Below are 16,473 nucleotides of genomic sequence, written 5' to 3'. Positions count from 1 at the left end.
CCACACCTCCCATGCCCCCTGGCCCCTACACATACCCGGCTTCCAACACTTACCCATTGCCAAGATTTCCAAGTCTTTTTAATCTATTCCCCACACATGCCATGGATGCACTCCACTACTTTGAAACCTTACAGAAACGGTGGCTTTCCAAGAGAACAAATCATTCACCCAGTGAATCTGCCTTAAAATGTGGATCATTCAAGTTTAATCCCACTAAAATAAGACATAGAACTAGGGCATGTGATAGGGATGGCTTGCTGAGAACGGGGATGGGGGAGTGGGGTGGGGAATAAGGCTGAAGCTTCATTTGCAGTTGGCCCTTATGTTGAGTCACAGCCTGCTTGATTTACCTGCAAAAACAGAAATCCCGTGGTCACGTGCTCGAGAGCTTCAGATCATGCACTTGAGTCAGAAATACTTGAAGGCCACCGTTTTGAAGTCAGGCTTTGAAGCCGACTCTGGATGAAATTCTGTGTTCCTTGGAAGGGTTCCTCGCCTTCCTTTCTCACGGCCCTCCCCCACCCTGCCCCTCCTCTCTCCCTGACCAGGTGGCTTCTGCTCCTGCCGCTAGGGGAAGGAGCAATCACAGTTCTCGAGGTGAGAGCAGGGCTGGGCACACCACCGCCAGCTCACTCCTGCTGCTGCTGCAACTCGGGGCTGGGCCCGGGGCATTCAATGTCCTCCGAAGGGACCTGCTCCTCCTCTTCCTCTGGCTCTTCTTGCTCCTGCTCTTCACTCTGGGCCAGCCGTCTCTCCAGCATCTCCTCAAAAAAGATCTGGCAGCTGAAGCCCTCCTGGATTCCGTACTGGGCGTGCTGCAGCAGCACCTCGAGGCTGGGGAAGACGCGGCAGCAGGCCACGCAGCGAAGCCCATAGTCGGTGGTGACCAGCCAGTCGGGGGGCTCCCGCAGCTCCTGCAGGCAGAACTCTAAGGACTCCAGCAGATCCGTGTCGTCCGAGTCCGTGTCGGTGCAGCTGTTGTTCTTGCTGTCCTCCAAATCCCAGTGCAGGTCGGTGTTGGAAGCCATCTCGAAGGAGGAGCCTTTCCTCCGCTGCCTCCGAATGAACTCGGCTTCTCGGATGCGGGGCTTTTCGCCCACCGGCTGGAAGCCGTCCTCGGTCTCCCAGGCCACGGCCACGCCCCTCACGGTCCGCACGTGGGTGTAGAAGGCGAACACGCTCTGCGGTGGGCAGTCCTCGTCGCTGTAGCTGGAGGAGAAGCAGGACTGGTACTGGGAGTAGGACTGGTACTCGGAGGAGGTGTCGGACGTGAGGGAGCTGCTGAAGCTCAGCTTGCTGCCGGCCCCGGCGGCGAAGATCAGGTCCTCCTTGTAGGGAATGGCCGGCCCTCGCTGCGGCGGTGGCTTCTTGGCTTTCCGGGGCTCTGCGGTGGGAGGACACGTTCGTCAGCTCCACCACCCACCTTCAGGAGCCTGAAACGCTCCAGCTCGGGGTGCCCTCCCACAGGTACCCGTCTCTTCCCTGGGCCCCGGGTGTTCATCACATGGAGATATGAAGCCCATTTTGCGGGGCAATCGAAACACAAATAATGTATAAATAGATGGAGCTATAAATTGTGACTGTGATAAAGATCAAATCGGTTCTAAGTAGACAGATGTGCTTATAAATTATGGATAGGATGAGAAGGATCAAATAATGTATGGATGTAAGTGCCAAAGGCTTGACTGAACCCAAAAAAGCAGACAGCTGGTGAATAGACAGATGGGTGCTGTTAGTTGGCGCACGGTCTGTGCTCCGTCCAAACATCTGCAGCCTGTCCATACAGTGTGATCCTATTCATTGATATGAAGGAATGAGCCACCCATAAAGGATGATCCTGGATGAATCTTTAATACATGATTCAAAATGAAAGAAGCCAGATTCCCTTTAGGTGATGTTCTAGAAAAGCCAAACCTGAATGGAGAGAGGATAGATGAATGGTTCACAAGAGGAATTGGAGTGAACTTTGGGGGTGATGAAATATTTTGTAGCATGAATGTGGTGGTACTAAGGCAAATATATACACCTACTAAAAATCGTTCAAGTTGTCTACTGGAATATCAGTGAAGCTTGTGTATGTAAATTATACCTCAGTAAAGGCCACATATGGGCAGTGCTTTGACTAAGCCTTATAGTTCCATCTTTTACATGGCCATTTATAAAGGGTCTGCATTTTACTCTCAGCAACACCTCACCTGCTCCTGGAACTCACCATATCTTGTATTTTCATCAAGTATAAGTTCTTGCCATGTTTTGGCTCTTTTAACATTAAAAATAATCTGGAAAGTATCTTGTGAAGATTTTTTACTTGACAGATTAGGAAACTGAGGCAGACATCATTTCAGTGACTGACAAGAAAGTCAGGAATGGTGTCAGGTACTCAACCCTCACAGCAGTGTTATACTTTGCTGCTATCTACAGTCACAGTGGTCTTCAAATAAGCATCCTGGTTTAAATTTAATTGATGTATTATGAAGGTGTATATTTATATCACTGTTTATATCACAGGATTAACATGCTAATTCTGATTTTGCCAATGCATGTTAAAATATATGACTAACATGCTACATTTTCATATTATTGCCTCCTGAAATGATCTTGTATATTGCAACACAAGCTGCAGTCATGCCTATCACCCATTTCAGTGGCTAACAGACTTTCCTAACAGGATTGAGAAGCAACCCATTTCCTTCCAGTGCTCTCCAGGACTTTCATCCCCAGGGAAACACTGGGTCCTACCCTTAGCCCTTTCTTTTGACCAACCTGGCCAGTATATTTTCAGACTCTCCTCCGTGGACTCAGGGCTGGCCATGCTGAGGTTAGACTCCTCTGGTGACTTTTCCCCATCTTGGTCCATTAAGTGGCGTTGCATGATTTGATGCCAGTTCCCCAGGGGGCTCAGTGCTCCAGCTGTTTGGTGAGAGTTGGCTTGGGCTATGCTGAAGCCCTCCACTGGTCCCAGCCTGAGTGGTCACTGGGCTTCTTTGGTCACTAGGATCCTGGCTTTCTTCTATGACCTCATCGATGACATTATTCTGTCTCCATGGCAAAGATAGCAACCCAACCAAGATAGTAAGAGAGGCCACCCACCCAATCTCTTTTCCTCATGGATTTTATCTGCCTTGTGTGTTATCAGGGATACATACAAATTCAAAAGCATGTTTATAGATATGCATACACATATCTCAGCATACCATGGAGCCACTAAAAACACTTAGAAACATATATTCTTTTTTTTAAATTAATTTAATTTTTAATCAGTGAATCACCGTTAGGGTACAGTTACAGATTTATACATTTTCATGCTCATTTCCCATTTCCCTCATACAATGTTCGAGAACCCATCCCTTCACTAGTGCCCATTCTCCATCACCAATAAACCCAGCATCCCTCCCACCCGCCGATCCCATCGCCCCCCACCCCACCCTGCCTCTGTGGCAGGGTATTCCCTTTTGTTCTCTCTCAGAAACATATATTCTGACACAAACATATATACCCACCAGACACTCAAAGATAAACACTTAAATACACAGATACATATGCATATTTACACATTCACGCACATTCACACAGATTCACAGATAGAATTCACAACCACACACATGTTCACAAATATGCACACTCACTCCCAGTTCACTTAGCCATATATATGCTTGCATACCAACTGTCAGCACATCAGAATGGTGCTTGACATTGTGGAAATAACATGTGACCAGAAACCCTGCTTCTTCTTCACCCTGGCACATGCCTTTCCTGCTGCTGGAACTATTCTCATCTAGGTCCCCTGATCATCTCTCCAGTCTCTCTCCAGTCTCTGCTGAAACAGTGCCTTCTCCACAGTCTACCTTGACATATGAATAAAAATGACATGCTCTTAACTCCCAATCTCTGTCATTTTATCCTCTTTGTTTTTCATTATAGCATTTAGATGCATGCATTCATATATTGGGTTTACCTATATTCATTTTTTATTTTGGTTTGTTTTGGAGGGTCACATCGTGCTGCCCTCAGAGCTTACTCCTGGCACTGAACTCAAGGATCATTCTCGAGGACCATATGCAGAGCTTGGGATTCGAACTGGAATCAGGTTCATGCAAGGCAAATACCTTAACCCCTGTACTATCTCTTCAGCCCCAATCTCTATCTTACATATAAGATGGATGCCTTACCTCCTCTGTGAGAGAAAAAAACTTCATTCTTGCCCTCTTGGTTATGCTCTTAGCAGCTTAAATAAAGTTTGACATATTAATAAGCACTCTGGAAATAATTGTCAGATCAATGAAAAAAATTACATGGTGAGAGCTTTGGAACTGTTGATGGTTTAATGGACTCGGGAGTGTGCCTGCCTAGCACAGCTGCCGTCTCACTGGTTTTCTGTTGCCTGAGGGGGGCTGATTTGCAGCCCACACTTGAGTCCTTTCCTGCTTCCCCACCTGCTCACCCACAGACACACGCTCCAGAGCAGGCCTTCCTGCCTGCCCTCTCTCCTGCTCTAGAACATCATTCTTGACACCAGTGGCCTCCAACTCTAGCTCAATCTCATCCATTTTATCTCCTGGGTTCCTAAATTCTAAATAGTTCAAAGAAGAGGTAGACCGAAATGATTCTCAGTATTTCAAAAGTGGCCCCATTATCATCCCCAGAGTTAGTTTTTCAGAATCCTCTAAACATCAAGGCTATGCATGAAGGAAGGCACCCCAGAGTCTTGCAGAGTGATGGAATGTCTCACCACTGCCACCAGAGACAAGAGGACGAAATACTGTTAATGTGTTCTTACCAAATAAGTCTGGAGACTTGTTTCACAAAAAAAAAAAAAAATAGGGAGCTGGGCAGGGGAGATAATATAGGGGTTAGGACACTTGCTTTACATGTGGCCAACATTGGTTTGAATCCCTGTTACCACAAGATGGTCCCTTGAGAATTGCCAGGGGTCACTCCTAACACAGCACTCCTAAGGCATAGAACCAAGAATAGCCCCTTAGCAATGCTTGGTGTGGCCTCCAAACCAACATTTAAAAACAAGAGGGGAACAGCACATAAAAGCAAGGGCATCAAAGAAATATAAAACAGTGAAAAAAAGATAATATAATATATCAGAATTTTTAAGGAATAAAGTAAATAACAGAAGTGTCCAAACATGAGTGAAAAATTTTATTATATTTTAAAATAACAAATTTCATCTCACCTTATACAAACAACTAAGACTATTTTCATATGATTCAATTTAATCTTTATTAAAATACTTTGAAATACAAATTAACAATTTTACCAGTCAGCTGAGTATTTTTTCAAGAGCATGCTATTTTAACTTGTACTTATCTATTTTTTTTATGTGAGTCTGAAATGTAAATAAAGTCTCAGGAGAGGCTGATACCCTCGGACAGTAAATACAAGGGCCAGGGGGATTGCCCCATAGCTGGAAGACTGCTTCATGAGCGGAGGGGAGAAGGCAGATGGAATAGAGAAGGGATCACTAAGAAAATGATGGCTGGAGGAAACAGTTGGGATGGAAGATGCATGCCGAAAGTAGATAATGGTCCAAACATGATGACCTCTCAGTGTCTGTGTTGCAAGCTATAATGTACAAAAGTAGAGAGAGAGTATGGGGAATATTGTCTGCCATAGAGGCAGGGGGAGAGGGAAGGGGGGGAATATGCCCGGGATATTGGTGGTGAGGAATGTGCACTGGTGGAGAAATGGATGTTTGATCATTGTGAGATTGTAACCCAAACATGAAAGCTTGTAACTATCTCATGGTGATTCAATAAAATTTTAAAAATTTTAAAAAAAGAAAAAAGAAAATCTCATGAGAATATATATGTAGATGGTTGATAAAATTCAAGATGTTTAATGTACTATGAAAAAGAAACTACAAACAAAAATTAAGTACGATATTTTCATTCAAAAGGTAAGGAAGAGAAAAAAGATTAACTTCAGATGCTGATGATGACATGGGAAAATGAGCTCTTTATACTTTATTGGTTATAGTATAAATTGCTTTAAGAAAAGCAATTTAGTCGTACCCATTTAAATTTAAAGTGCAGATGCTTTTTCACTTAGCAATTTACTTGTCTCTTTCCAGAGGAACATTCATCTTCAATGCTGTCATCCCGTTGCTCATTGATTTGTTTGAGCGGGCACCAGTAACGTCTCTCATTTTGAGACTTATTGTTACTGTTTTTGGCATATCCAATACACCATGGGTAGCTTGCCAGGCTCTGCCGTGCGGGCTCGATACTCTGGGTAGTTTGCCGGGCTCTCGGAGAGGGGCGGAGGAATCGAACATGGGTCGGCTGAGTGAAAGGCGAACGCCCTACGACTGTGCTATAGCAAACATAAAAATGTTGACCATAAATATTTTTGACATACATAAAAATGTTGACCATAACCATTTTTTCTACTAGAAAAAAAACAGGAAACATTTCAAACATTTCAAGTGATCCATCAAAATAAAGAAATGGTTAAATAAAATTACAATGCAACCAAACAATGAAATACTTAAGAAGTAAAGTGATCTATGTGTACCAACAAGTAAAGTGATCTACATGTAACAAATTAATTCATAGCAAATGAAAAAAGAAGGATGCAATAAGCTTTTACTGTATCACTGCCATCCTGTTGCTCATTGATTTGCTCAAGCGGGCACCAGTAACATCCATGTGAGACTTGTTGTTACTGTTTTGGGCATATTAAATATGCCACGAGTAGCTTGCCATGCTCTGCCGTGCAGGCAGGATATTCTTGGCAGCTTGCTGGGCTCTGGGAGAGGGGCAGAGGCATAGAACCCGGGTTGGCCGAGTGCAAGGCAAACGCCCTACTCACTGTGCTATCGCTCCAGTTCACAATAAACTTTATTGCATAAAAATCAAACATACTTCCCACCCCAAAAGACCCCCACTAAGTTCTCTATAATCTATGAAAGTAGAGGCATGAGAAGATCCAAAGATCATCACTGGGGACAAATGGCTAGTGACAGCCTCCTGAAAGGGAAGAGGGATTAAGTGGGGATGTGAGGAGATTGTAATTTGCAAAGATGGCCACATTGGTGTATCACAATCCACCATCTCACGGAAAAGGTTCAGTTTCACACAGCAAGGAAAACCCAGTGGGCTGCTTCCCAGGGGCTTGGGAGCAAAGGCCCACCAAGAGCTCTGACTGTCTTTTAGCTCATGTGGCCTCAGCCGGTTTTGTCTTTGGGAAGGCCTCAGTCCCCACCCATCCTCTGGCTCTGTGCACATATTTAGCTGAGGTCACCCACATAGGATCCTGCCCCTTCCCTGGGGGAAGCAGAGGAAGAAGGGGTCCAGCCCCTTGTGTCTCTGAGCTCAGCCCCCACAATTTTCCAGCTGGTTCTCCAGACTTGCCAAGAACTTCCCTGCTCCCTGGCCACAGTCAGCAGGGTTGGTGTGCAAAACCCCAAAGGAGCTACACAGCACTTTCTGGAAGTGCTGATTCCTGGCCAGCTTATTTCACACATTGCATGTGAGCCCGAAACCTCATCAAGAAGGTCTGGAGTGCTTTCCAGGCTTAACCTTTCTTCCAAAATCTGCACTTCACAGCCCCTGTTTTTCTCAGCTGGGAAGAGGCTAACAGGAAACCGAGCAGCCACGGGCAAGGCAGGAAGCGGCGACGCCACCTCGCGCTTCCTTTCCCTTCTATCTCCAGAGATTGACTTGTGCCATAGTCTAGGCTCCATGCAGAATCACATCATTCATCCTGGAGCCCATGAGAGTCCAGAAATAGCCTGGCCACTCTGTCGGGAAGCCTGATGTCCCCCGGGGTGGGGTGGGACTGGGGGATCAGCTGACCAGCTGTGGAATTGCTGTCATGGGCTTGAAGTAGGCAATGCTCCTTCTCTTCACTAGGAAAAGAAGGCCCCTCAAGCGGGAGAGAGAGGGGTGTATCAACCCCCAACTACTTCTGCAATAAAGACCTATTATCAGATGAGATATCCCAGAGAGAGTGGGGGTGTGTGGCTTTATTGCCAGCCAGGTTTTAGCACCGACATTCTCCCAAAAAGAGATCAATTCCCAAGAATCACGAATGACCTTGGCTTGCGCAAAATTCATGGAGAAAGTGCCAAAAGATATCCGACAAGTTGAGGGTTTGACTAGGGATGTACAATCTTTTGAGTTCATTTTCTGTTGCATCTTGTTACTATTTAAAAGGAAGTGAGCCCACAGATCCCACCAGGGAAAACTCACCCGCAGAGAAACACAAGACAGGAGTTCGTTCGTCCTCAGGCTCCCCTTGCAAACTGGGAAGGGAGCTTTTGCTTTTGTTTTCCTCCCGACTTAATAACAGGCTGCTGCTGCCCCGTGGTTTGTTTGGAGCTGTCTTGGGGCTTTGACCTGAACCTCAGGGCGCCCACACAAATAGCCAAGGCCTTCTCTGTCATCAGGGATCAGGGAGGGGGACACCCCACAGACAGAGTCCTGGGTAAGTGGATGGCTGGGATTCAGGTCTCAGAGCCCCACACTGGCACAGCGCCTGCCTCCTCCGGCCCAGCCTCGCTCCACGGAACTGCTAATACTCCATGTGATTTCTGGAGGCTAAAGTGTCTTTTTCCAGCCACAGCTTCCTTGGATGGGTGATCTCAGCTGAGAGGGATGATGTCCAGCTGGAGGCCTGCTCATGACCCAGGGGCTCCAAGATCCCAGCAGTTGGCCTCTCCATTTGCACGTTCTTAGAGAGCAGCCTCTGGGGAAAGGATCCCTTCTCTGTGTCCAAAATGTGCTGGCGCGAGGCCACCCTGGACACAGTGCTCAGGCCACACCGGCTGCTAACTCATCCTTATGGAAGCATGGCTCCAACTCAGAGGATAAGATCCCAGGACCTCACAGGTCAACAAAAGTACAGCACACAATTCCTAAGTGAGCTGGGCTTGCTCAAAGGTTGCCTCCGGCTCGCGTCCAAGGCCTTTGCAATACTCACTGGGAAGCGGCAGATGGAATGAGACCCTGAGCAGAATTGACACGATGCCAATTTACAACAGTGGTTGCAGACCCTTGTCTTCATGCTGACTTCTTCCCACCCAGCCCTTCGAGGATGTGTCTCGTTAGTGAGGGGATGAAACCACTTAATGGATAGGAAAAGTGTCCCAGGTAACCAGCCACTGTCCTTCCCCATAACACCTTCACTGCAGATCTCAGGCCTTCCCAGAATCAGGTGGGCCCAAGGAAGGGAACTTCAGGGAAGACTGGATCAGGTCACATGAAACTTCCAAAGAGAAGTTCCCAAGGAAGGAAACTGAGGCCAAATTTTGGAGGGGCCAGAAATCTTCAATGACATCTGTCTTCTGCCAGCTATATCCCCACAGTGCACAGAATAACCACAGAGAGAGTGTCATGTTTTATGCATCAATCCTAACTCCTCCAGTTAACTTTATTGCTAAATATCTTCTATTTTGTGGGCTGTAGATGAAACTGTTACTTATACTATCTTTTCCAAATATATTTTTAAAAATTTTTGTACAGAAAGAGTTTTATGCAACTTTGCTGACTTTGTTTATTCTCAGTTTTTAAAAGAAAATTTATTAGGGTTTTCTATAAGAACAAGTCATCTGCAAATATATTACTGCTTCTCTTTTTTTTTCAATTTGGATGCCTTTTCTTTTTCTTTCCTAATTGCTCTGGCAAGAGGTTTAGTCCAATATTGAATTGAAGTGGTGAAAGCCAGCATCCCAGTCTTATTCTTCTCTCCAGGGAAAGCTTCCAGCATCTTGCTATTGGGTATGTTCTTGGTTATGGACTCACACTTACATGGCCTTTCTCATACGGAGGAAATTCCTTTCTAATCCACAGAATTGATTGCTTTCATCATAAAAGGAGGTTGAATTTTGCTGAGTACTTTTTCAGCGTCAATTAATTATTATGTGGAGCTTATATTTTTCTTCATTCTACTACTGTAGCATATTACATTACTTGATATTCTAATGTTGGCCTACCTTTGTATTCCCAGGACAAATTCCACTTGGTTTTGTTCTAGGGAGAACTAAGATTAAAGAGCCCTTTGTGCTGTGTGTCAGGGGTCAGAGCACATACCTATCATTTTCAAAGTCCTGAGTTCAAACCCTGCTCCCCATGGTGCCCAAGTACTGCTAGGTATAGCCTTGATAGCCCCTTAGTACCACTGATCAGTCCCTGGTGTCCTCCCTCAACACTTTCTGACCAGAACACAGGAGTTTCTCCAGAGCACAGGAGTCCTTCTCTGTAAAAATGAATGCATGAATGAATGAGTTAACTTAAAGGGAGCCCCAGGCTCCATAATTGGTATATTCAAGTGGGAAAATGGGAGTTCAGTCAGAGGGTGGCTTAAAGAATGCAGTACTGAGCTGACTCACAGCAGCAAGTGATGGGAAGAAAGTGGTCAGAGTAGTTCTCTCTCTGCCTGATCAATTATCACAAGAACTGGTGCCCACAGCATGCTCTTTTTGGACACCCATGCTGGTTAGAAGAGGCAAGCTCTCTCAATGATGACAAGAGGGAATTGGCATCAATTTGTTGTACAAGAGAAAGATCTCTGGACTCCAAATCATCCAAGTTTGTCCTCGCTCTCAAAAAATCCACAAATCAGAGGAGATCACTTACTGTTTATAAAAGAAGACTATAAGCATTAGCATATTGTTAAAGTTTTTATTTACAGTTTTTAAATGATCCCCTTGTTGGGGAAATAGCACAGGGGTTAAGGCACTTGTCTTGCATTCAGAGGACCCTCAGTTAAATCCATGGCACTGCACCCTGTTTCCTGAGCACCACCAAGAGTGGTCCGTGAGCATAAAGTCAGGAGTAAGCCAGAGCACATCAGGGTATGGTCCAAAAAGAAAAGAAAGCTTAAAATTATCCTCTAAAACTTGATGATGACCTAATGTATTTGTTATTACTCTATTAGATGCAATACATAGTGTATTATTCACATAGTGCCAATTCAGAGGCAGTAGTTATATTACTCAATAACCAAAAATAAGATTTTATATTATTTACCTGCTTTACTCAAAGAAGTAGGAATTCCTACTTCTCTTTAGGGTTCCTATTTAAACCCAAGTGTCCACACCAATGCAAGTCACTGATTGGAAAATTTCAGGTCCAAACATTAGTAATGTGATAAGAAGCAGCCACACTTAGGATTCACCACCAGACCCACAACAAATTATACTGATCACAATCAAGTCAAACTAAGATAATTAAAAGGCTCAAATAATAGCAATTGAAAACTGATCTCTCAAGACTTCACTGATGAAGTACTGGAAACGAAGCATACTCCGCCCAAATTGCTAGGTTTCTCTCAGCATGAAACATGCGAGGGGAAGCTTGGCTGCTCTGTATAAGAGCCACACATCTGTCTCCGCAAGACCCTGTATTTCAGTCCTTGCAAAATCTAATGCTTGCCTATTTTAATATAAAAATGTCAAGCAATTAGAACAAAAATAATTCAGATTTCCTGTGTGTAGACCGTAGCTCAAAGTAAAAAAATAATCAAGTAAATATGTGTTATTCCTCTTAAGGGATATAAGAGTGATGTGTATTTTTAATGAGTTCATGGACAAAAGGGGCATACACTGGTTTGCTGGGACCAGCTAGTACTAGCTAGTGAGAGCCAATTGTTAAATTTTTCAAAAACTTTCTTGAAGCCAATTGCTAATCACCATCATTATCAAAATTAAAATCAGAGAAACTTAAAATTAAACAAATGATATTAAACACTAAAGTAATAAATACTTAAAACTCATCAATTCCTAATTACTTTAATACATATTAGAGTCTCGTTGGCAGCTTGTAAAAGGGCTTGGAGGGAGAATTTACACTGATGTAATTGGCAATGGCTGAAAGTAAGTCCTTTCCTCTCAGCCCCAACCACCCTTCCCCAGTCTCAGACAAGGACATTAAATATTTACCATCACACCATGAGGGCAGAGTCTAAAGTTGTGACAGTGAAGATAAATTCTTTAGGCAACTTTATCCCAGTAACTTTTGGGATTTTCTGAAATGCGGATTATTGTATTTTAATCATTAGCATGGACTTCAGGACCTCCCACCTAAATATCCTTTACAACCTGGAAAGGCTACTTCTATTCATCATTGCATGGTTATCATGCAAAGCGACCTAGAAATATGTTCAAAGTAGGGGCTGCCAGCATAGCTCAAAGGGCTGGAGTTCATGCATTAAGGCCTCACGTTTGATTCCCAGCACCCTGTGGTGTGAATGAGCCCTGGCCAGGGCAATTTCATCAGAAGTGGTCCCTGGGATCCCTGGGCACTGCTTGGGAGTCCCCCCATCACTGTTATCACTGTTGTTGATGTGCTTGAGTAGACACCAGTAATGTCTCCATTTGTCCCTGTCCTGTTCAGAATCAGGGGAATGAGGCCCATTATTGTTACTGTTTTTGGCATATCAAGTACACCACAGGTACCTTGCCAGGCTCTGCCATGCGAGATTCTGCATTGCTCTCTTCCAGGAGCTTTGTTTTATAGTCTCTGGGTCTTGGCCTTTGATGAGATTACATGGTGTCAGGGGCAGTTTGTGGGTGTGGCTGCCAAGGTACTGGAAAACTGGGGATCTGGGTGGAGAAGGCCCAGTCCCGATCCAAGCAGGCTTGGAGATCTTAGCCACGGGTCCTGCATACCTGGGTTCTGCTGACGGTTCCTTCATGCTGAGGCTCATCTCAGCATGTGGAGAGTGGCCTTGTGCATGGCTAACTGGGTTCTGGAGGTTTTCGGCTGCTGGGGCTCTGCTTGGGAGGGAAACTCTGCCGGGAAGGTAAACTCAACCCACCCCCCTCCAAGGAGCCCTGGTGAAGACAGCCTGGTACAGGGGCAGGAGATTCTGCCCTCCTCTAAATTACTCAATTAATCTATTTTAAAAGAATGTGTACCAAGGAGTTTTGTTTTCTTCTAATAAATGAAGAGACTGATCATAACAGCAGTGAGGGGGAAATGGGATTCCTGCATTTCCAATGGGAACCTACTTTTCTAGGTTTTCTCTAATTTTGGTTTAGAAGCCTTCTTTAATTTATCTTCTAATGTCATGCCATAAACATGTCAGACAATAAGAACTTATTTCTAGCTTTATTTTAATGCTAATGGAAATGTATAAGTAGAATTTGAACCAATGTGCAAGATTTTTGCAGTCTCCCCTTGTGTCCTGTTAATTCGGACCTCAGCTGCTCCCTAGGAGGAATCTTGACCAAACCTTCAGCCTGTCACTAGTCTCCAGGTGAGAAGACAACATTGGGCTCATTGGCAGTAGAAAGCAGAATTAGACTAAGGAGTAGCATCTCTTTTGTCCTTATGGGGTTAAAAGAAATTGGTTCAAAGAAGTCTCGTGGGAAAGACATGACATTTGTTTGCAAAGAAACATAAACAAGGACAAATGAAGACAGAGAAATGTGGCGCAGTGAGAGCCTGATCAAAACCATCTGGGCAAGCAGGCCAGGCTGCGGGGAAGAGAGGCACGTGGACGGAGGCTCCTGGGCGGCCTGGACCGGGGCAGGCTGGGGCAAGACAGGGTAGAGCGACCAAGGATACACACACACACACACACACACACACACACACACACACACACACACAGCCTGGGGAGTTGGGTATTATTGCACTCCAAATGCTTGGAGAACCATATCAGCTGTTCCTATTGTCCCTGTGGGGGGAAGGCCCACCCAGATTCTGTCTTCTCACTCCAAGATTATAGATCAGAAAAGAATAACTAGTTTATCTACCACCAGCCTGTGTCAGGCACAGAACAGGACATCTCATTACATTATTTCATCCCTGTCACGGCTCATGTCCACACCCAGAGCATGGGCTTTCCTCATCACAGCAAGCCAGATCCACTGTCTATGCCAGCTGACCCTCGCGGTGCCCTCCCCATATCCCTTCTACCCAACTCCAGACAATTATGCCAGCTCCCAACATCTCCACCCACCACCTCCACAGCTCTTTGAGGTACTGAGCCTTTTAAATAGCTAGCGAGAACCCTGTGTTCGGCATTATTTCCCCCCTTTGTAAAAAGGCTGGAGCAGCTTTACACTGTTTCTTTAAAGTGGTGCCAGGCAAATGCTAAACCCATGTTGTAAAAATATCATTAATTTGAAGAGATATTTCCTGTTGGGAGACTAGATGCCTCACTAATTTCACAAACAATAGCTGAAGCTTAGAACTTACAAATACACTTAAGCCTTCACTTTTGGCCTTGGTCTAAATCCAACCTTCTCTTGCTTTCCCTCATTACTTTTAAGTTCCAGACACAAGTGTCACACACAGAAATGAAGGGCTTCTTTGCAGTCCTCCGATGATATCTGAGGGTGGTTGTCTCCTCTCCCTGCAGTCCCAGGTGTCAGTCACCTCTGTTATAGCCCGAGAAAGTTCTGTTCTTCCTTCCGCTTCTCGTGGCCTCTTTTGTCTTATGCGTGAGTAATCACCGTCCTCATTTTGAAAATCATGAAAGGAGATAATATAAGCCTTCCAGAATCCATGTCAGGTCTATCTTAGCTGGCATCTAACTTCTCTTCTATGAAGATCATTTTATGGGTTCCTATAGGATATGGTTTCCTCTCCAAAATCTAACTCACATGGGAAAACTTCTCTTTCTTTGCAGACTTCTTTGAATAGCTACCATTGTCCCATTTAGTAATGGACACTGTTGATGACATATTGTGGAGACTTAGATAATTGAGTTATTAGAGTGTTGATTTTTGCTGGTCAAACTTGTTTTATTAGATTCTATATTCATCTCCCTAGCTCTATTAATCACAGGACAAAACTAACAACTAAGGTTACTTAAGCTTCCCTGCAATAAATCTCTCACAAACATGGCAAAATTATATTATAAATATTTCAAGTAATCCTAAATTCACAGTTTCAACTACCTTCTTTATCTAATTCCACACATAAATATTTTTCAACTTAAACTACCCATGCCAGATATCAGATAACTAGAGACTCAATTTCTGCAGCCCAGAGAATATTGATATTACTGAAAGTAGTCAACTAGGGGGGTGAGTGGTATAGTGCTGAGGCTTACTCCTAGCTCTCCACTCAGGAATCACTCCTGGTGTGCTCTTGGGGACTACATGGGATGCCAGGGAAGCAATCTAGGTCAATCCCGTGCAAGGCAAGTGCCCTACCTGCTATATCACTCCAATCCCTCAAAGTAGTCAATTCTAAGATGATTTTTCTGCCTTGTCTATCTGCCTGTGGAACACACTAAAAGTCTCTGGACCAACTTTTGCCTTGCTCCTTCTATCTCATGACCAAAGTAAGATTTCCTCATCTGAACTTGTTTGACATAGGAGGTCCTTCTTCTTAGGAAATGTAGTAACATATTCTTTTCTCAATGTTATCTACCTCTGTTCCATCAGTCACCCGTATAAATTAAAGCCACTAACCAAACCATTAGTCTGGCAAGTGAAATTACTGGCAAATAATATTTTATAGCATCATAGTTCTGTGGGGTGTTGAGTAGGTCTTTTTCAGTACTGTCATCTCTTTCTGGGTCAAACCCCTATTCCTAGTTTTAATAGGAACCCACATGAGTTTACCAAAGGTATTAGTCAGAACTCTCCAGAAAGAATCAGTAGGAGGTTTGTGTGTGTGTGTGTGTGTGTGTGTGTGTGTATGTGTGTGTGTGTGCAAAAAAGATTTAAGGATTACACTTACATGATTATGTTGGCAGGCTGAAGAACCAAGGAAGAGCCATGTTGTAGTTCATGTCTGAAGACTGTTTGCTGGCAAAATCCCATTCTTTCTCAGGAGAGATTAGATATTTACTTTCATCAAGCCTCCAAGTGATTAGATGAGACCCATCCATATCATGAAGAGCAATCAGGTTTACTCAAAGTCCAATTCTTCAAATGTTAATCTCGTCCTAAAATGCCCTCCAGAAACATCCAGATTTATGCCTATCCACATTTCCAGCCACTGTGGCCCGGCCAAGTTGGCACATACAATTAACCATCACACCCTGAACCTCTAATTTGGCAGAATTTGAACTTCAAACAGACCCTTAAGAGGAGGGCAGTAGCTGAAATATCTTCTCAGTCCTTTTTTGCTTCCAGCTGTTATTTGCCATTGAGTCCCCATAGCAATTTCACCCAAGGCCCACCCCACTTAGAAGTTCAGCCAATGATATAAAGAGAATTTTAAAGCAGAATTAAAGCAGTTACTCTAAGCTTGCTTCCCTTCTGGGATTGTTTCTCTAAACTTCTGGCCACAATGACTGCTTCAAGCCCCAACCAGTTTCCAGAGCCCAAGAAGACAGCCAGGATTTACATAAAATCTTGGTCATGTGTGCAGTGTAAATTGGGGTGTGTCTTCAGGAACAGAGCAAGACACATGTGGCTACACCATTTCTCTGCTTTCAAGGGCTCATTTCTTCCAGATTTATGCCTGCTTATGTGGCTTGTAAGTGCCTTCAACTGTTTCTTTTTCTTATTTTTTTAATTTGTATTTTGTGCTGAGTTTGTCATTAGTATTGATA

General features: G+C 44.3%; 1 protein-coding gene across 1 annotated transcript; it reads right to left on the bottom strand.

The window, feature by feature from the left end:
- Positions 1-629: 629 nt before the first annotated feature.
- Positions 630-2,872, bottom strand: FAM170B (family with sequence similarity 170 member B). Its single transcript, XM_055118664.1, has 2 exons — positions 2,764-2,872; positions 630-1,384 (listed from the first exon to the last, which is right to left on the bottom strand). The coding sequence occupies exons 1-2, from the start codon at positions 2,870-2,872 to the stop codon at positions 630-632; spliced, it is 864 nt and encodes a 287-aa protein (XP_054974639.1).
- Between the last annotated feature and the right edge of the window lie 13,601 nt (positions 2,873-16,473).

Source organism: Sorex araneus, chromosome 11, assembly GCF_027595985.1.
Source record: "Sorex araneus isolate mSorAra2 chromosome 11, mSorAra2.pri, whole genome shotgun sequence".
NCBI classification, from domain to species: domain Eukaryota; kingdom Metazoa; phylum Chordata; class Mammalia; order Eulipotyphla; family Soricidae; genus Sorex; species Sorex araneus.
Note: the sequence above shows the minus strand (reverse complement) of the source record. Positions and strands in the feature narration are given on the sequence as shown.

Coding starts and splice junctions, on each gene's coding strand:
- FAM170B (XM_055118664.1), bottom strand. CDS start 2,872: ATGCAACGCCACTTAATGGACCAAGATGGGGAAAAGTCACCAGAGGAG. Junction 1,385..2,763: donor TCTGAAAATATACTGGCCAG/GTTGGTCAAAAG, acceptor CTCCCACCGCAG/AGCCCCGGAAAGCCAAGAAG.